Source organism: Pleuronectes platessa, chromosome 3 (assembly GCF_947347685.1).
Source record: "Pleuronectes platessa chromosome 3, fPlePla1.1, whole genome shotgun sequence".
Classification (NCBI taxonomy): Eukaryota; Metazoa; Chordata; class Actinopteri; order Pleuronectiformes; family Pleuronectidae; genus Pleuronectes; species Pleuronectes platessa.
The window spans coordinates 11,515,882-11,537,062 of record NC_070628.1 but is presented as its reverse complement, the minus strand read 5'-3'; the positions used below and the strand labels follow the sequence as shown (position 1 = coordinate 11,537,062).

General features: G+C 40.1%; 2 protein-coding genes across 5 annotated transcripts; one reads left to right on the top strand and one right to left on the bottom strand.

Moving 5' to 3' along the window:
• Window positions 1–2,942: 2,942 nt before the first annotated feature.
• cfap97 (cilia and flagella associated protein 97) lies at window positions 2,943–10,650 on the top strand. 4 transcript variants are annotated; one of them, XR_008338205.1, is made up of 6 exons: window positions 2,943–3,057; window positions 4,687–5,583; window positions 5,753–6,033; window positions 8,141–8,291; window positions 8,453–8,571; window positions 9,091–9,211. XR_008338205.1 is itself a non-coding variant. In XM_053419534.1 (5 exons), exons 2-5 carry the CDS (start codon window positions 4,713–4,715, stop codon window positions 9,216–9,218), a joined length of 1,431 nt encoding a protein of 476 aa, XP_053275509.1. In that variant the 5' UTR covers window positions 2,943–3,057; window positions 4,687–4,712; the 3' UTR covers window positions 9,219–10,650. The 4 variants fall into 4 exon arrangements, 3 of the variants coding, with proteins under 3 accessions (XP_053275509.1, XP_053275510.1, XP_053275511.1); XM_053419534.1 differs by lacking the exon at window positions 8,453–8,571 and having other exon boundaries at window positions 9,091–10,650; XM_053419535.1 differs by lacking the exon at window positions 8,453–8,571 and having other exon boundaries at window positions 3,040–3,171; window positions 9,091–10,650.
• Window positions 10,651–10,762: 112 nt separating this feature from the next.
• On the bottom strand, window positions 10,763–12,839 carry slc25a4 (solute carrier family 25 member 4). Its single transcript, XM_053419533.1, has 4 exons — window positions 12,660–12,839; window positions 11,480–11,966; window positions 11,238–11,378; window positions 10,763–11,129 (listed from the first exon to the last, which is right to left on the bottom strand). The coding sequence occupies exons 1-4, from the start codon at window positions 12,768–12,770 to the stop codon at window positions 10,972–10,974; spliced, it is 897 nt and encodes a 298-aa protein (XP_053275508.1). The 5' UTR covers window positions 12,771–12,839; the 3' UTR covers window positions 10,763–10,971.
• Between the last annotated feature and the right edge of the window lie 8,342 nt (window positions 12,840–21,181).

The window sequence follows — 21,181 nt, the reverse complement described above, 5'->3', positions numbered from 1 at the left end:
CTGCTTCTCAAAGTTTGAAGTTCTTTTCTTTTTTTTATATTTATGAGTTTCTGAAATTTAATAAACAATACAATATGTTGCTATAGTCCTGTAACAGACAATTAGGGATTTTTTTTTGTTATTCATTTATAAACAAGTAGCATCTATGAGATGAGATAAAATGAAGTGAAATATATCCTCATTCATATCGTTAGGCTCCTGTGATTTATATATTTGTGGGTGAACGAATAACAGTTTATTGACAGTTTTTTACAATTTTGCTGTGGACGTCTTAGAAACATGTGAAGGTTCCATCTTGACAAATACTTTGCTCTTGGAGAATCTGCGACTTTAACCTTTGGAGTCTGATCGCTGATCCCTCTGACGTTATTGGAAAACAATCACTGGCTGTAATAGAGTTTCACAAATTGTCAGAGTCAGATTTATTTCCCCTCTTACCAGCAGACATAAAGAAATGTGCACTTTATGATTTAAAAAAAATATATATCTTTGAATGTTACACTGTCACTCTTTGTGGTTTCTTATGCATGGGTTGATTGTGTGGGACGGCCGCAGTAATACCCCTATTCAATCCCCATCTCTACCCATCCTGCATTGGCATGTAAATTCGATGACAGTGACCAGACACAGGTTTATACGATAGATTCCTCCAAGGACCATTGTCCCAGGACATCGGCATTTCATCAGTGTGTGTCACTTCTAGGTCTAACTACGTTATAAGGAGGAAACCATGACAAATTGTGATTTCAGGGGACGCGCCTCCAGATAATCCCCTCCCTTGTTAATGGAGATGCACTGGAGGGAGCAGTTACTTTGGCATAATAGATCCCCATGGAAAAACTAAATGACCTCTTCTCTGTTCCTCCACAGCTTCTGTTCCTATGTATGTTTAAATAGTTTGTGTTTAGTTTTACTTTTGACTGTCAGGGCAAATCATGGCAATGTGGGGTTATATTTTGGTGTCTCTATGAAATCTCTGTTTAAAAGCCAGGTAGTGTTAACATGTTGACGCAGACACTTGGAATTTAGTCAATATATAAAAATAACATTTATATATAAAATAAATTTGCAGAATAAATCCCAAACCACGTGAAAAGTTTTATGTGAGCTTAAATTTAATTGATATAGCTCTTGAGTTTTACCATCTCGCAATAATATAATCTGTTGGATGAAGATTATAACATTTATCCATCGTATTACTCTCAGATCGCCATCAATCATCAAGTAGGACTTTGAGTCTCCTGAACTTTTACTTTGAAGGGCATCTGTCCCTTTAACTGTGTCTTGAGCTCCTCGTTCAATTTTTATTTCTCGTGTTGTATAAAGGAACAAACCGTCTCTGAACAGCGTAGGTAAGTGTTGTATACTTTTATTGTATTCTGTGTTTTTTAATCGTTACTTATAACAATAATAATAATATAATAATACATTTGATTTATACAGCACTTTTCATATATAAAATGCAACTTTAAGAGCTTTACAATAAAATCAATGACACGAAATAAGATAGATCAATAAGAACACTTTAGGAATGAAACAGAGACTTAAGATAAAAAAAAAAAACTGGCAAGAGGTATACAAAATAAGTAGAAATATATAAATAAAGACAACGGTTAAAATATATATAAATAAATTCCAAAAATATATAAAATATAAATATAAAAACTATTATGATAACTTTCGAGTGTATATTTGTTTTATTCTTGGCCATTTATCCATTTGTCCGGTTAACGCTGCTGGCTGCCGCATAGCAACTGTTGGTAGGAAGTGACGTCTTGTTGTTACTTGTACGACATGTCGCTCTGGCAGCTCGAGAGACCACGAGCTCGAGCCTGTGGCAGCGGCAGCTCGTGGCGGCACTTCCGGTGGCCACAGAAACATTTGAGGCAGCTGTCACTGTTTGTGAATGTTTATCAGCGTGTTACTGTTCTGAGCACCAAGAATAATTGATCTGTATTTCTCCACTTTTATTGTAAAACATGGTAGTTTATGTGTCTGCATTTTAATACAGACGAATTCCCAAATATATATTTTCTATGCTAAATATTGAGATATATTAGTTTTCATCCCAAAAAAGTGTCTAAGGGGTTAGGGGTTATGGCTCTATGCCCAGGTACTCTTTTATATATCTGCTGTTATATAGAATTTAAAGGTTCAATGTACAGGATTGATTTGAAAGGGATTTATTGGCAGAAATTGAATATACAATAATCCTAATGATGTTTTCACTGTGTGTTTCATCTAAATTGGGCTTGTTGTTTTCTTTACCCTAGAATTTGCCCTTTATATTTCAATTCTTTATATTTATATCAGGAGGGGGTCCTCTCTACGGAGGCCGCCATGTTTTGTTTTACAGTAATCCAGCCTGGACAAACTAAACCTTTTGAGTTTTTATGATAACTGAAGGCCACCACAGGTTCTCTTTTGTGTTTGGAAGGGGAGGGTCAGGGGAAGGGTGTTTAGATGCAATGTACAACTTCACCACTAGATGTCACTAAATTCTACACGTTGAACCTTTTGAACATTTGTATGAAAGAATACAAATGTACATTTCTCCTTAGGTTTATCACAGTTTACTCAGGCATAGTATCAGACACACTGTACGTGATACTGAGAATACAGTCTTTGAGTTTTTACCAATCCATAGACACCAAGACCATGCATATGGATCTGATAGATGTGGAGCTTTTGTTGAATCATTTTGAGTGTTTATCTTATTGAATAAATCACTAACAGATGAAGTTGCCCTCAGACAAACACTTGTGTAAACACTCCCAGCTGCCTCCACACAGTTTTACACCAAAGGCAGCTGCCTCTAAACAGTGTCCTGACAGAGGCAGTTGTAACTTAACATCGTGGAACATAGGCAGCTGCCTTTACGGATCAGAGGCCGCTTCTGTTGACACCGGAAATGCCTTTACGACTTGCACGATTTGAGCGGAAATGACTCCACGAGCTACCGCTGCCACGACCTGAGCTCTCCCTCACCGACGGGGTTTCTGTGTTTCTTCTGCTCATCAACCGACACGTCAACCAGCGTCTGTCCCTCGACCTCAGGTACGATCTCGCTGCCACGCCGCTGAAGTTAGCTACAACCCGCTGGAGTTTAGTTAAGCTAGTTGGATAAAAACCTCATTTCAAAGGTCCAAGGCTTTCCATCATGTTCCCTGGGTGAGCAGCTGTGTACTGTGCGGAGGAAAGTGTCCCTGTTGACCCGGAATTATCATTACAAGAGCTCGTCGGTCTAAATCTCAAGTTAAATATGTCTGTCATACATAATTACAATGTTTGACTAATGACGTTTTAATATGTGCACTCGTTGTTATTCATTCAAATGAGACACAAGACCATGCCAGTGTGTTAGCAGCTTTCAGCTCCTCAGATACAAATAAATGACAGTTCTGCATCTCAGTCTCGTCAAGCTCAGGCAATGGCTCTATATGCTTGGTTTTGTTTTAGCCTCTAAAGATATGCAACTTGTTTTTAAGAAGATAGGACTAGATGGTGAACATCCCTTGTATGTTTGAAGGTCTTTTCCTCAAATCGAATAACAACTTGACCTGATGCCAAATAAAACAGATCAAATTGGAAGTTCTGCTTTAAGGAATACTTTTTTGCATCCACAACCGAAAACCAACAGACTTGTTGACAAATCAGAAAATACATCAAACAAAACAAACACAGTAAAACATCTAAAGTGAATTTACTCTGCCAGTAACTAGGCAAACTTCTTTTTCCTAAAAATATATATTCAATAATATTCTAAACTTAAATTGTCAAAACAATCCATCTCTATCCAGCACACTGACTTTGTATTATTTGACGACTAAAGCTTATGCACAAATATAGATAATTATTATAGATTATTTATACTTAAAAATTAAAAAATATTTATTTTCTAGGCATCAATCATTTAAGCTCTAACGTGCAATACATTGTAGATAACTACAGGGTTCCCACGGTACCTGGAATCCATGGAAAACATGGAATTTACTTTTTCATTTTCCAGGTTTGGAAAAGTTATGGAAACTGAGCAAAAGTGAGCACCTACATGGAAATTGAAACAGTGGTCCTGGAAAATTTTATTGGATGATGTGTAAAATAGTAATAAAATGAAACTATTGAGCACAGAATTAAGATGAGTTTATAAAAACCCTCTACATGTGAAAAGCTTTTACTGTAGATAGAAATGGATGATCCCATGTTGTAGAGCATGCTCTTGGCATCCTGTCTGGTATATTAGATGTTGGAATTTGATGCAGGCAACCTGGTGATATAGACTTTAAAATTATAGTTTCAGATTGGTGGGAATAATAACCGAGAAACGTTGCTCGCGATCTCAATAGAAGGGTCAAATACATGCGGGAAGCCTCAGGGGCCTATAGATCATCACTTAATATGGTACCTGGAAAATCAGGAGGTAGCATGGAATTTTTTTTCAAGGCAAGCGTGGGAACCTTGAACTAATTCTAATTCTTTGCTCATCTGACGCAGGTTGAAAACTGTTGATCGATACTTTTATGAGTTTGCTACATGACTTTAATGTTGTGTGGATGTAATGACAGACCACTATGGTAAGCTGTATTATAAAGTAAGGTAATGTTATGTAAAATGTCCTAAATTGTGGAAAAAAATTGTTCTTTAATCAATAAATGACATCATCTCATTCCTCACACTCTCCGACAGGTTCAGTGGGTGAGAGCAGATGAGTCATGCTCACCTCCAGTGAAGTTGAAGATGAGGTGGATCATTCATTTTTCGACAGTGATGCTGACGACGGTAGCGTCAGTAGAGAAGGACGTGAAACGACGGAGATTGCACCAGTGAAAGAGAAGCTTCCAGCAAAACAGACTGAAAAAGCAAATAGTGGTTTGTCCCAGAGGACCTATGGGACAAAAAAACACCGGCAGAAAGTTAACAGCAACGGAAGCAGTGGGGAAAGTAAAAAGAACAGCTCTCTGTCAAAGGAGGAAAGTAAGCGAAGGGTTTCTAACCTATCACCTGCAGCCTCTATGTCAGATAAAGGCATCAGCAGTGACAGCAGTGATGGTGAGGAAGATTACAAGGTGCTCTCTAAAAGACCCACTAAGACATCCATGGCTTTGTTGGATGAGGTAAATGAGAGGGACATATACAACCAGAGTCCAGATGAGACTGAAGAAGAGGCGGGGTCCACGTCCAAACACTCGAAATGGAGAGATACACAAGCTTCTAAAAAACCGACAAGAAAATTGCGCAGCCAAATTCCATCCTCCTCTTCAACCGAGGACTCCGAAAGCAGCTCTAGCTGTAGTTGTAGAAGGTCCCCCATCCCTCACAAACCCAAGAAGTCCTCTTTATCCCCTCGAGAGGGACGGTCCACACAGGGTGGGGCAGGATCTCAGGACATGACCACCAGCTGTACAGAGGAGTCGGACGACACAGTGACAAATGTGAGCCCCCTCTCCTCTCCTGACATCACCCCCCTGCAGTCGCTGAACCTGAACCACACAGAGGCAGAGGAGCGAAGCCCGACAGAGCCGCAGCAGGAGAGTGTGCCCTCCAGTGGCCTCAGCGAGACACCTCAGTACGAGGACTCAGAGTGTAAGTTAACAAACAAACATTATCAATTATGTTCATTTAACTGGGACTAGACAAAGTATTGGGCATAAAAGGAGATGCCTCAGATTAAGTTTATTCACTTTGCATAAAACCGAGCAACTCTGTTAAAGAAAATGAAAATACTTGAACCTTTGTCCTTTTCCTCCATCAGGCTCCTTCATTTCAGATAGTCAACTTGGAGGTGGACCGGCCGCCTCTTATCCTGGACGGAAAAACCGGAAGAACTTCTCATTCAACAACAACGATGTCCAGCGCATAGATCAGGAGAACCAGCGACTGTTCCGGGTGCTGTCGCGCCTTTCTGCAGAGCCCGGACCAGAGAGTGCGGCGAAGAAGAAAACCAAGAGAGCCGGCCACTCGCCTGCCATGCACGTTCATCACAGCGCAGTTAACAGGCGTCGGGACCAGAAACGCATCGAGACAGAGAATCTGGTGAGTGAGATTGATCCGTGTGAATGAACAATGATTTATTGGATTAAGGTTCGGTGGTATCATCAGCACACATCAGTTGTGGCATCTGATCCATGGAAGGTAGTAGAGAAGATGTTGATTCAATCTTTTTTTTTTTTTTATCAAGCTCTGATGTCAAATCGGAGGTCAGTGTGGAAAAACACTCTATTAATAGAGTCACAAACTCACCCTTTGCAAATAGCAAGTATTCCTGTCCCTCGCTCCAATACAACACATTGCATACTCATCACTGTGAACTATATGAAAAATTGGGCTGGCCTTCAAAAACAACAAAAAGATCAAGAGATCAAAGAACAAAAATCTTTGCAACATATGGGATGAATTCCAGAGTTTTTTTTGTCGTATAGTCCAAACTGATTTATTGTGGTAACTTTTACCATACAATTTTCAGTATGTCTCTGATTGTGTTGTCTTGCTTGCTCTGTGTTTGTCCTGTTTGTTAAATCTGTGTTTTTTATTTTTTACTTGTCTTCTGCCCTTCTCTGGTCTTTCTTGCAAAAGAGATTTCAATTTGATTATTTGATAAAAGAAAAGTAATATCATCCTAATATATGGGGCGACGGTGGCTCAGGAGGTAGTGAGGGTCGTCCACTAGCCACGGTGTCGCTGGTTTGATCCCCAGCACCTCCAGCCGTGCTGCATATAGCAACGACTGCTGTAAAGCGGTTTGTGTGGTTGATAAGACTGAAGAGGTGTTATATAAATACAGTCCATTGACCACAATGAAACAATTGCAAATCTTCCAAATATCATAGAATATAAGGTGGGGATGTATAGATGAAAAGATAGGTCAAGTTTAGTTTGTGATATGTGTCACTACAGTGGAAAAAATACAACCAAATATATAGATCTTCAATAAAAAAATAGACATAATCTTCCTCCAAAAACTGTAAACATAAATGCAAATCTTTTCTGCATTGTTAATATCGTCGTTAACATGATAAGGATCACTGGAAACGAATACGTCCTACTATATGTTTAAGGATACTAGATGTGAAGCGTCACCCCTGAAAGCAGACACGGATGGGCTGAGACAGGCGGCAGCAGGTGGGCGGCTCGCCTCAGACCCACAGAGTGACATTAACAGACAGTTCAGCGTCTGCAGCTGCAGCCTCTCTCCTCCTGTATTCCCTCTGCCTGACCACGCAGTCATAAAAGCACAGGTTCAGACCAGCAGCAGTGTGAATTCAGCAAGTTCATTCTGGAGGAGCCTTTTTTTTTTTTTACTGTTTATAAGTGAAAACAGTGGAAACTCCTCATTCTTTTCTTTTATTGTCACTAATGTTTCGTCATTTTTACTGATTAGACAATTAATACTTATTGCTTTTGAATAGAGGAATGAGATCCCGTCATTATCAGGACAAACTCTTCTTCCTCCTGATTCTCTCTACGTCATGCATTTCGCCTTCTCTATTCTTAGAGTGAAGTAATTGAATCTGCCGGGTGATGAGTGTATCCACCCAACACATCATACATGTGTCCTGCACAAGTAGAACTAGTTGTTCACTTTCAAGATTGGCCAGTCGCACAAAGTACTTAATTTTCTAATGTAGAGGGGAGAGATTTATAATTATTCACACACTGTAGAAATAAGTAGGGGACAAGTCTGTCTGCAGTGAGTGTAAGATCCAGGAGATCTTTCGAGAATTTGTGTGTGTTTGTTGTGAGTCTTACTTCTTATTTAAGTTTTGTGGCTGAAGTCAGACATAGTAACACACAGCAAGAGATACTAGCTGACTTTAATTATGATAATATACGGGAATGTTCAAACGTTTAAGCCACTACCCAAACAATCAGATGATTCCACTGCCTGATGGATACGTGCCTGAACATCTAAGTGCTCAATTCGCACAGGTAAAGCACTTGATGTTCAACCATCCTCCTTGAAACATATTCCCTCATCTGCAACAGTCTGATTACCTGAACGTCTCAGACATGATGGCTTTAACAATGTATCGAAACTGACAGTTTCAAGACGGTTACATAGGTGGTTTGATTTATTTAGTGGTACGAGAAGATATGTCTTAGAATGGGTTCTCAAAAGGTGAAATGAATGTGTTCCTTGCAGGCTTTCCTGAAGCGACTGGAGTCTGCCAAGCCTTCATATGGTATGAAGCGCTCCGAGCAGGAGAAGGATTACCAGCGACTAGCATCATATTATGGAGGTCCTGTCTACCCACTGTCTCGGAAAGATAGGTCCTCCTTCGAATTAAACTCAGGTAAGTTCTTTGTTTCTTCTTCTGACAATTTGATTGTGTTCAAATTCAATTGGCAACTGGACACCTGCTCATACAGGGTCTTCAACTTCACATGACTGTTTTTAAAAACAAGCATTTCTTGTCCATCTCTCCTCCATTTACATATTTCATATGTACGACAGATCCAAGAAGGTCAGGAATTGTGGATTTTCAGTTTTAGACAATCCCACTCTTGAGGTAACTTCACAGCATCTGACCACCTGAGTACACAGCCCTCCCTGAGGGTTATCATTCTTCAAAAGTAGGTTCACAGGGAGTCATTGACCTCAGACCTTGTTTTAATATCTGTGATCTGATCTCATGTGGTCACTGCTAAGTACAGGTGTGAACAGAACATTCTGTAGTAGCCTGTGGGTGTTTGAATCTGATGGTTTGATTAAGACGGGCAAAGAGAATCAGCTTGTGTCACGGTGCTGCTGCTCCATCAGACGGCTACAGAACACGACTTTCAGACAGAGCAAAGCAACTGTGGAAACACACGTCAATAACAACTTAGCTGAAGCTCCTGCTCTTAGCGCAAAAACACTTTTATTGTTGATTTAAATAAATCTAGGAGTTTTGAGGATTATATTAAGGGCAGATTTTCTTGCATCTTTATAGCATTATCGTGTAACCTGCAAAGTAGAATAAAAGCTGCTCAATGGCAATTTGCTGTGTGTGCTTGTGTGTGGGTTTTGACCTGCACTATGACATGTAGAAGTTGAAAAATTTTTGGTATTTCTTTTGAGCGTGTATTGATAAGTGTCTTCCTTTTGTGCAGTGGGTCCCAGGTCTGCTAGTTCCACCAGACACAGCTCCAGAGCAGTTTCCACCACCACAGACTCCGGCAGCACGCCTGCACCCACGTCACAAAAACGCTGCAGCTACTCAAGCCGTTTTCAGACATGAACTCCAGAGTTATTCCTTTGACATACGAAGAACACAGCGGGAGTTTCCCAGGTCTCTGGATCATCCTCGTCGTCGGTGTCTTCCTTGTGTACTGCATTGCTTTTTCATATTGAGATATTAGATTTTTTGTGTGTTTTTTGTCGGCTTTGCGTCGATGGAGGTTAGCAGCATCACCAATGTGCCCACTCGCTCGCCGTGAATCATCCAGAGAACCTCCGGCTGTTCTCTCTCTCACTGGAATATTATCTGGCCTAGGTTGGCGGTTCAATCCTCACTCTTCCCCATCTGCATGCCAAAGTGTCCTTGGGCAAGATCCTGAACCCCTAAATGGCCCCTCATAGATGTTGAATGGACTAATTGTAAGTCGCTTCGGATAAAGGCGACTGCCAAATGACATGTAATGTAGTGTCATTTTCCTTGGGGCCGCCAGGAGAAACAGCCCCTTGTGTTTGAACGCAGTTTAAGAAGCACGTTGCTGTAGACCTTGTATCAAGTTTACTTTTATGAAGAAGTTGGAATTATGTTCTACTCTTTGATGCTGACGTATAGCAAACAATGCTCTCTAATTATGCACTCCAATAGTTCAACTGTGGCTTCTCATTACTCTTAAGATCGCTGGGTGCATTTCTGTAGAGAATATTGCCTTTACATCAACTGCTACTATAAATTATGCATTACAAAAATAACAAAAATTAATTTATTATATCCGTAAGTGACATTTTGGTTTATTTCTGCAATTTCTCACAATTGTCAAAATTCTGATGTGCTATAGAATTATAAACAAAATTACAAGGATATAGGGAAGTTAATATTTGTTGTTATTAATATATTGATACTTGAATAAAAAGGCTGCTCGTTCCATTAATAAGAAGTGTGTTATTTACATCTTGGAGAACAGTTGATCTTAAGTAATTGTCTAACATTCTCGTGACCAATTGCCATAAAACGAAAGAGGATTTTTAATGAATTCTTGTTTAGAACAGATTGTTAGAAGTGAAAATCCAGGCGCAGGCTTCATCTTTCAGTTTAAAGAGGGTTTCATGATCTTGATACAGATATTTTAACTATTGGGTTTACACTGACTGTAGTAACACCATCTAGACCCACAGTATATGACTAGAATCCCAAATCTAAGAAAGAGGGCTACACATATTGTATATTGCAAAGGATTTTTGATAAATGTACCTTTTAAATTGCATTAAAAAAAACAGCCTAATATTGTATATGGTATATCTATATTTATCTTACTCATTCTAGATTATTTTTCAATGTTACTTGTATGTCTTGATACATTTTCCCCTTGTGCTGCCACTAAGAGCTGCTGTGACTTTTGAATAGAACAGAGCCATCATTAATGTGTTTTACTGTGACAAGTCCATTTAACAGCAGATGACGTGTTGGGCGTGACAATAGAACATGTGTTGGAAAAAAACTGGACCATTGAATAATATTTTTATTTTTAATAAAATTGTGTATGAGGTTGGACACAGGGGTCAGAGTGGTCACAACGAGGAGCATATGGCGGGCAGTGACCGGTGGTTGATTGGAGATGTGATGATGCACAGGATAGATGGGATATATACAGAGGGAGGCATGTTAAACCCAGGTCAAATGCACCTCTCCTCCCTGGGCTGCTGCAGAGGAGCACATATCCACATTGTAATTCACCACAAGCTGTTATCGCCCGATCCCAAGATTTAAGACTCAAACAGAGAGAAGGTTTCCCATCGGCACTCGGAGATGAGAGAGTTTATTATGTGTACTTCTTGATCTCGTCGTACAGCACCAGCACGAAGGCACCCCCCATGCCCCTGATCACGTTGGACCAGGCCCCCTTGAAGAAGGCCTTTGATCCCTCGTCCTTAATGATCTTCCTCCAGCAGTCCATTGTGCCCGTGTACATGATGTCGGCTGTGGAAATTGAGACCGAGTTAGTGATGCGTACATGCCACGGATGCGTGCGTAAAAATGCACCAAGCAGGTAGAATTGCTCAGTTAAAGGACGTGAGTGACACTCACCTCCTTTGCGTCCAGACTGCATCATCATGCGACGCCTGACGGTGTCGAAGGGGTATGAGATGATACCAGCCGCAGCCGTGACAGTCTGGGCGATCATCCAGGTGATGAAGATGTGCGTGTTCTTCGGGTCTGGCAGCATGCCTGCACGAGGGAAGAGTGAAGACACTCGCTTATTACTGGAAAACACACATACCCAGATGTTGAAAACATGTTAAAGGTCAGGTCGGACAGATGTGCGGCACCTTTGGCTGTGTCGAAGCATCCGAAGTAGGCCGCTCTGTAGATGATGATGCCCTGAACTGACACGTTAAAGCCGAGGTAGAGACCCTTGATGCCATCGCTCTTGAAGACTTTGGTGAGGCAGTTGCCGAGACCGGAGAACTCTCTCTCGGCTGTGCCCTTTCCGATGTCGGCGGCGAGTCTTGTTCTGGCGAAGTCCAGAGGGTAGACGAAGCAGAGCGAAGTGGCCCCAGCTGCGCCGCCGGATGCCAGGTTACCGGCGAAGTAGCGCCAGAACTGTGTTTTCTGATCCACTCCACCGAGGAAGACCTTCTTGTACTTGTCCTTGAAGGCGAAGTTGAGGGCCTGGGTGGGGAAGTACCGGATCACGTTGGCCAGGTTGCCTCTCCAGAAGGAAATGAAGCCCTGCTCCTTTGGGATCCTGGTCACACAGTCCATGATGCCTTTGTACTGCATCTCCTTGGTGATCTGTCTGCTGGCATGCTGGACCTGCAAGCAGAGACAAGAAAAGAATAGGTGAATACCACAGGGAGTTAATATGATATGGTTAAATGTTGTGCAAATGAACTTTGTCACGCCTTATTTAATAATAATAACGATATAGTAAATGCTCATATGTTTTATTTCACTGTTGATAACTTATTATTTTAACGTAATATAAGTATCTGTTTCTTATTCTGTATCCAGGCATCATGTGCTGTAGTGGTGGCAGCGGCCTCCAGGCTCTTCACCTGTCACTTGAGATTCTGCTCTGTATTGGATTACTTACTCCAAGTTAAATTTAGCAATTCAATTTCTCTGAATATTACTGCGGTCGTCTGTGAAAGTGGGGCAAAAATTAACTTTATAAACAGATAGCATCATAAATTATTGATGTCTTGATTTTATGGAATCACATATCAAAGACTTGTCACCATCCCCGTCAGAGCAGCAACGTTGCAAAGTCCGGTGCGTAAAACCATCTCCACATTGACGCAAGAGCTCCCACGTGCCACTTGACATTAGGCACCGGATCAAATTAACCCAATTCACCCACGAGTACACTTTGCTTCTATTAAAAACATATCCATTTGTACAATTTGATGTTAGGTGGATCAGTTATCCAACATTTACGCATGCTTTACGCACAAGGCAGTCAACACGTGGCCACGCTGTGGGCAACAGTTGGATCAATTATTTTACCTGCAGCAACAACTTGACCCTCTCGATAGGAGCGACAGCAGTTTTGGAGATGGCAGCGGCGACACCACCGGCCAAAAAGTCCTTCATGAAACTGATCACCGCGTCCGACATGGTTGGATGTTTCTGGTGCACACTCGAGACCCTTGACTGTTCCAAACCTCACACTGGTCCTCAAGGAAACCCAACGCCCCTGCAAGTGGACGAGGCTCCTCCATCTGCCCTAATATATCCGCGCCATTTATCGCGAGAATTTTGAGTGATGGATTTGGATTCTGTCAAACGGAAAAACGAGGTTGGATAAATATCCGAGGTCGAAGGTTAAGACCTGCGCCATATTCGTGCCCCTTGCCAAGTCTGCGCCGGGGACGTTTAAAGGGCACACTGTGAAATGGGATTAGGATGAAAGTAACAATTTATTTCAATCTATTTATTTATTAATCTTATCTTATTCTCATCGTGGTAATAATGTAGTTTCCCAGTGCAGCCGCAGAGGAACTTGTCTGCCACAAACCAGACATACACTTGTGGTGACAAGTCAGTTTCCCAAATACTCAAAATGAATCGAGGACTTATTGAATCGAATCTAAAGAGGGAACCAACCGAGGTTTCAATTATGAATCTCACAGTTTAACCCATTTAAACATTTCACATCATAACAGACCCATAAATTGATATTCCCTGCCTATCAACATTTCCGTATGACATATTTTACTGTGTCTTATTGTCATTTACTTTATTTGAGTCTGACTCTTTGCAGCAAACTGACTTTTTTTTATGCTTCCCATTCATTTTTTGCACCTGTTGAAAGACTGCGTCAAGTCAGCAGATGATTAAAAAGAGGAAGAACGGAAGAGAGTGTTTGTCTTTCAAAGTAAGTGTGACACCGGAAAGCATGCCAAACTACTCTGATTAATTTTGTTGTGAAGTATCGCAACGGAAATAAGATTCTGTCTGACTTTACAAAAAACAGTATGATCATGAAGTTGCAAACCGACCCACTGTCTTCGTTTGGTTCCACTGAATAAACCATTTTCTGAGACTAGTTAATTCGTATAGCCCTACCACAAAGTAGGCAGTGCCATAACGTTTCAAAATCATTGAAATAAAGCAGTTACATGTAAAGATTTCAATTGAATTTAAATTTTTTAAATGTGATCTTTCTTATTGGAAAACTTAAACAGGTCTCAAAGGGAGAATAATGACAAACTTCAATTTAATAAGATGTCATGTTTTTAAGGTTTCATCCTCTCGGTCTTCACTTCTGGACTTTAAGTAACAACTCAAGACCACCTGGTGGCGCACTTCGACTTCGTGTATAGGTCCATAGACAAAATATAAAAAATGTTAACTATACTTATACTAACACACTATCAAACTAGAAACAGCTATTTAATTAAAATCCACATAGAAACTTATATTATTAGTAATAATAATAATAATTCTGATTGATGTTCTTATTATTGCTTCTTTATTAAAAGTATAACTTGAAGGCATTGAATCTAATTTACAAGGTATTTCTCTGATTTTAACAATATTTTTATACAATATTGTATTTTGTTTTTGCAGCTTATTTCCACAAAAAAATAATACATTTTAACTCCACATAGACCAAATTGGTGTCGTTGAATCTGCTGTAGCTCCAGTTTGTCCTCTGGTCTCCATGCTGCTGTGTTGTGTCTGGACAAGGCCAGTGGGTGGCACTAGAGAACTGGCTTACGTTCAAGAGCGTCAGGAGCGTCCCCACAGAGCAAATGTTATAAACCAGTGAAACAGGTGCTTTTCCCCCTGGTTTACTCCACACTCCACAGACACAACAATAGAAAACAGCCGATAATGCACCACTTTACTCGTCCCCCCAAAGAGAGTCGCTCCTAAGTCTTCCCCACCAGCAGGTCAGAGGTCAGACTGCAGGGCTGCAACCTCAGAGCTGGTTGGGGATCAGCTTCTTGCTCATGTTGTTGCCTTCAGTGAAGCAGGTGCTCTGACACGGAGGCTGGTCTAGCACCTGCTCTCAGACAGGCAGAGGTCACATTTTTTTTGCTGTCTCACAGCACAGAGACTTCACTAACTGTTACCAATTCACAAAGCATCTCCATCCTGGGCTGCCAGGGACTATTTATAATCTTACTCCATTTTATAAGCTGATGATTCTCGGTTGTAAAGGATGGTGTCAGTTTCTTTGCAATGAGATAATGTCCGAATCTTTATTTTGGCAATATTGAAGTAAACTACTTAAATTCACAGGATTTACAATTTACTGTAATTTATCGAATAACCACAATGTTTTTGCTATGTATCACAGAATACTTTATTATTATCATTATTTGTAAAAAAAATACACCAAAAGTTGAGAGCTATAATCTGAAAATGTACAGACTATATGTGGGATAAGAGTTGATTTAGCAGAATACGTTGGTCAATGAATCATCTGGATCCGAAAATTTTCTGTGCACGTTATTTCCACAAAAAGCTTTAATTCCGTGTTAAGTGCCGTTGCAACTCTTTTTGCACTGTTATTTAAATCTGATCTAGATTTACGAAACTCGTTGCTCAGTAACCTTGGATCTAGGAGGTTGAGGGAGGGGTCATGGAGGGGGTGTGGGCCTGGATTTGCATTTTGAGTATGAAGAGCTGCAGGTGTTAGACAGTTAGACCCCCCCTCCCCGCCCCACACACATATAAACATGCACACAAGCGTACACAAAGCCGTTAAGCGCAGCATACAGTCACTGATTTCATATGTTAAGAAGCAACTGTGAAAACCATCTTTTTTTTTGTCTATCTCAGAGCAGCTCAGACGTGAAGATAATGGAGATTACGACTGTCAGACAAGGTTAAAACTACAGATATTAGGGTCAAAACTCACCAGCATGAAGCCACTGGTTGATTCTGACTCCAACAGTTCCACACCATAGAGATGGATTGTTAGGAAATTATTTTTGCTTTGAATTGAATGAAAGGAATAACTGAGCTGAAATACAGAGATTATTTTGAGATTTAACTTTGTATCGATACACCACAACTTTGCAAAACTATATATATATATGTGTGTGTGTGTATAAATGTGTAAATATACCTCATGTAGAGTTGTGCTGCAACGATAAAAGTTAAATCTCAATATGTATACATGTGTATATACATATGAACATTATATACAAACACAGCTTAAAAGTAGCAGCTGCACTCTCAGCTCTCAGCCTGAAGCCTATATGGTTCTTGATGGTTACATAAACCAGTAACAGGTATATAGTTTAATATATAGATTTTTTAAAGGCGAAAACAGCTGCACACTTTCTATTTTAGCAAATGTTACGCAAACAGTAGTAAATTGCACATTTATTGAGAAATATATAGGTTTCAGTAGATTACTACACATTTGTTTCTCCTAAGAGAAGTGAGTATTAATCAGAATAAACCAACATGGCCATATTCATTGTAATTAACATGTCACCAAGTGCAACACTGTGGCTCAGTGATAATAGTATAACTACATCAGACATTGGCTATACAGACGATACTTATTCTGTAGTGGGATCAAATATTTGTTGGTTTTGATGACTATAGGAAAAATTTGGATACAGCTGAATTAAAGTTATGTAGAAATCTCCAGGATGTTTTAAAACAGTGCATATAACTAAAGTCCATAGTAGTCATTTAACTCTGATATAAATAGTACAAGCAGCATGATCACATTATCACAACCTTTTACACAATATGCATCAAGAAGAACTCAGCTCCTTCCTAAGAGATGATGTTGGCTGTTTATTTCTTCATAATGCTCCGTCCCACGAGTGTCCTGTCTAAAGTCACCACAGTACAATCCTCTGGTGGACGCACACTGAGATCTCCTGAGCAGACAGACAGACAGAGCTCTCCGGGGCTCAGAGAGAAGGAGATTATTTAACTGTTTCTCTCTCTCTCTTCTCTTTGGTGCCATTATTGGCTGTTGGCCTGTTTTCATTAACACCGACTGAGGACAATATGAGTCAAAGGCACATGTGTGTCTGTGTGGGTTTAAAAAACAGGAGACAGCGTCATGCAGCTGACTTCTCTCACCCGCAGTCAAGGCAGTGCCCATCGCCGAGCGGCCACGGTGACACGCACACATAAACACACACATACACACGCTGCTGCGGAGAAGGAGGAGAAATCCCCATGACCAATCAGGAAGACCTGGAGACACACAGTCAGTGGGGGGACGAAGGGATGGACATGGCAGGAGTGGGGGTTGAGGGTGAGAGACACTGGGGCCAAGGGAGAGAGGCTGAGAGTAAAAAAAAGAAGTTCATGGGAACCAGAGGTGGGGTGAAATCCAAAAATGGGAGAGAGGGAATATGTGAGCAGATCTGGGGTTTGGGAAAGAAAAAGAGAGAGAGAGAGAGAGGGAGAGAGAGAGAGAGAGAGAGACAGAGGACGAGTGTGAAGAGGAGAAGGTCTGAAGCTGGAGTCAAACAAATTTTAACTTTTGAAGCTCATTGTGTATTACTGGTGACACTGGTTCAAAAACACTTAAGAGGAGACATGGCAGATCATGCTGGTCTCGACGTCATCTTAGTAAATATAATTGGCAGAGCCAAAAATACACTTGTTTCCATTAATAAATCTTTCCATTATTAAATCTTTCTTTATCTAATTGAACTAGAATGGCACTCAGTAGACCTCCACCAAGGCCCAGACCCCTTGAAATCAATCAAGCTGCATCACATTTCACACACTCGCAGATATCAGTCCTCTAAATTAATCATTTCGTGGGAAATCAGTTAAAAAGTCTAACTTGCCTCACAAAGTTAAAGAAATGGAAAATTCCTTTATCTACACCTTTGTGCAGATCTTTGCCAAAATGTACTGTGTTCTCTCTTAGCCCTTGTCCCATTCTTCGACCAGGTTTCATGGAAATCTGTTAAGTAGTGTTTGTGTAATTCTACTGAAAAATAACCACACCAACAAAATGTCAGAGGCCAATTACATCAACTTTAGCATTTGCTGCTTTGACGTTAAATATTTGCGGAGTGTCCAGGGTTCAGAAGTGTCTCCAGCTCTGACGCTGGCCTTTGGAGACTTGATTCGATTAAGTTCCCTTAATTGGATAAATCAGACAAAGTAAACGTTGCTCGCAGTTCATTTTCAGGGTTTACGGAGGCCTTGAGATAAGAATAGGAAATGTCCAAATGTTTATTCACTGGTTTAGTCTTTATCTGCCCCCAGTTGATGAAATCACAAAGTCAGTTGAGGGGAAGTTAATCTTTACTTAAACCTACCTGAAGAGGCACCGAGCCCAAAAAGCTCATAGTCAAGATTCTATCAAAAATCTTTCTCATGTGTTTTTGTAGTTTTTTTTGTAGCTTTTATTCAGAAGTCCCTGTAAACAGCAGGTTTTATAAATACAAGTAAAAACATGAATCAGTCATGGTGCAACATACACAATCCAGCGATTAGGTTTTATTTAAAGAGGATATTGAAACATCATTCACTTCCACCACTTGACTATTGCATGAGTGTGTATATATTCTCGCCAGGTGCAGGGATCTAAATGGGATTTTGCAACAACCCCCACAACAGAGTATGAAGCCAGAAACAAAACCCCTGACGTTTCAGCATCGTTTTCCTCCCACTGCTTTGTTTTCTTCACACCAAGAAGCAGCTCTCATCTCTCACTCACGATAAAAGAATTCTTCTTGGACTCGCGTTCGCTCAGAAAACAAGAACCTTCATCCACTCAGAGGAGTAATCTATGTAGCACCCTCAAGATGATGGTTTCCTATAAGGGTGTGAACTTCATTCAGCCTTTCTTCAGACTTCTCTCAGAGACAACACCCTCTTCAGACCCTGAGATCATTTAAGGCCCTCAGGCCCAAATGGTTGTCGTCGTTTTAGCCGTGGATTAATCTCATCTGGAATTAGAGTTTCTAATAAGGAACCCTCAGTCACACAGTGGGTCAGGAGTTTAACCAGCGGCTCTATTGTGCGATACTGGTGGTATGGACGTATTAAAATGTATTGGTTTTCTCATTGCCTTTGTGTTGTGGAGAGGTTGGGCAAAATTTTCTGCACATCTTTTATGTTTGTCTTGTGTTCAGAGACAAAGAGTAAAGAGCTGGGACTTCACCCAATTATAGGAGGACTGGAAAGTGTAGATCCCTTACGATGAATGTGACTGCAGCATGAAGTGCCGATAAACTGTATGGACACTAAAGTAAAGTAAAATGGGAGATCAAATATTTTCACTGCAAATTAAATGATTAAAAACCATTTAGTCTGGAAAGAAATGATAAAATATCAGAAATGGCTCGGAGACAGGAGTGAAGTCTTCACGTTGCATCTGGCTCTATTGCTCAAACCCATACTTAGAAAAACAACATGTATCCTCATATTTGAGGAAGTTGGAACCAACCCACACAAAAAAACGATTTAAATACCCGTTTATATTAAACTTTTAATCTGAAAGTAACTTAAACAGCACTTTACATCCCCTAAGTATTTCATACATTCCACTTACTCCTCTTCATTGGCTCCCTGTCACATACAGAATTCAGTTTTGGAAAGTCCTACCAACACTTCTAGGGTTTGCTGGCTTTGGAATAATTTAAAAGTGAGTTTAACTCTGTTTAAACTGACTTTTGCGTTATTTATATTTTTATGTTTCTTTACAACATATATTAGGGACTCTTGTCTATGAAAAGTGATTTATGTATACACTTAACTTACTTACTAAATATAATTAAATAGTGGATGGTTTAGATTAATGTTTGATTACATATATTATATTAAGTGTAAAGTGTCATTTTGTTTTTCAGAAATTGTTACTAGACTTTTATATTGTTCGTTGGGCTACACATTTGTGTTTCTATTGTACTTTTCATACTAATGTCACAAATATTCAGTCAAACATATGTCTCTACGTCTTTATACGTCCCGCGTCATCTGAAAACCTTCAAATTAGATTAGGTTATTCATTTTTTTTAAACTCTTAACACCTTTGATAAATCAATTTGTTTTGATTAGACTTTGTGTGTATGTATGTGTTTGTGTGTGTGTGTGTGTGTGTGTGTGTGGGTGCGTGCGTGTGAGTGACACCGACAATGCATCCCTGACCCTTTGATTGGGGGATAAGTCGCTGCTTGTGCGTCCATCTTGATGTGATGGCCGAAGAGAGGGCTGATTGACCCGTTGACCCTTCTGTGTGAGGCGAGGCTCATCGGTGTCCGGAGTGGCTGTCAGCGGGTTAATGAGCGACGGCTGCTCGGGGCACGCTGGGCCTTGGCTAAGTGACCGGGCCGGATGACCACCCTCTGCTCTGACCCTTACGGCCATCAGTTAAAAAGCCCCTCCACCACCACCACCACCTCCACCCGGCACCCGTCGCTGGGGCTCTCACTTAAGCTCAGGTTTGCACAGCTGCTCTGCACAAGCTTTCACTCAGTAACAACTGAGGTGTTCATTATCCATTTGTAATGGTGATTTAAGAAGCAGGGATACTTTTATTTGAGTGGAAATGTGATAATGCCAAGGGACATTTATTCATATAGATCAGTAAATTACTGGAAACAATAAACTTACTGCTAAATCACAAATATCTTTGTTTTAACACCACACAAATGAATTGATTTGGATAAATTCCTTAAAACATTTATTTAGTCCATTATTTATAAACTGCTTATAAACATCTTATTAATGATTAATAAAAACTATAATGTTGTACTCTTAAAAAAACTTTAAAAAATGTGTTTCTTTTCTAAACGGTCTTTTCAATTATTATGATATAACAGCAGTGATATATTTGATTGATGATGAATCCTCACTGTGCCCTATAAAGCTTATATTAAATGTAATTTAATATGAAAGCTTTCTATCATTATATTATATTATGAACTCATGCAGGCATAGTAAATCCTAACTGATATTGTGGTGTCGAGCATTAGCATCAGTTAAGTTTCCTATCCTGAATAACAGTTGGCCACAGATACGTTCAGACATAACATAAGGAAATAAACCAGGGGGAAAAATTGAAAAAAGTATTTCGTAGTGTGGCTCATGGATGGCATGAAGATTTAATTAGTAAATAAATGCACGTACGACTGGTGGGATATACCATAACCTCAATTTGGAGTATCCAAAAAGTTGAATGAGGTGATTTAGACGATCAACCCCCGGATAAATTAATAGTTTGAATATGTTCTATGTCTGCTTGTCTTTTCATTATAACGCATTTTAAAGCAAATATTTGTTGTTTATATGCCTCTCCTAAAAGTTAAATACTTCGTTTGTGGAGTTTACATTAATTCCACCAATAAATTAAGATTAGCTTCAAATAAACAAACACACACCAATCACAAACACCAGTTATACTTTAAACAATCCCACTCATTCCACAGCTCTACCCTTGTTAAAGAAACCTCTCATTCTCTATTTAATGTTGGGTTGTGTCCCCAGGAAATTCAAGATGTGCACCTCACACTTTCCTTTTGTCTTTTACTTTTACATTTCAGTGTTCTTTGTTTGTGTTGGTCTCTCCCAACAGGTCG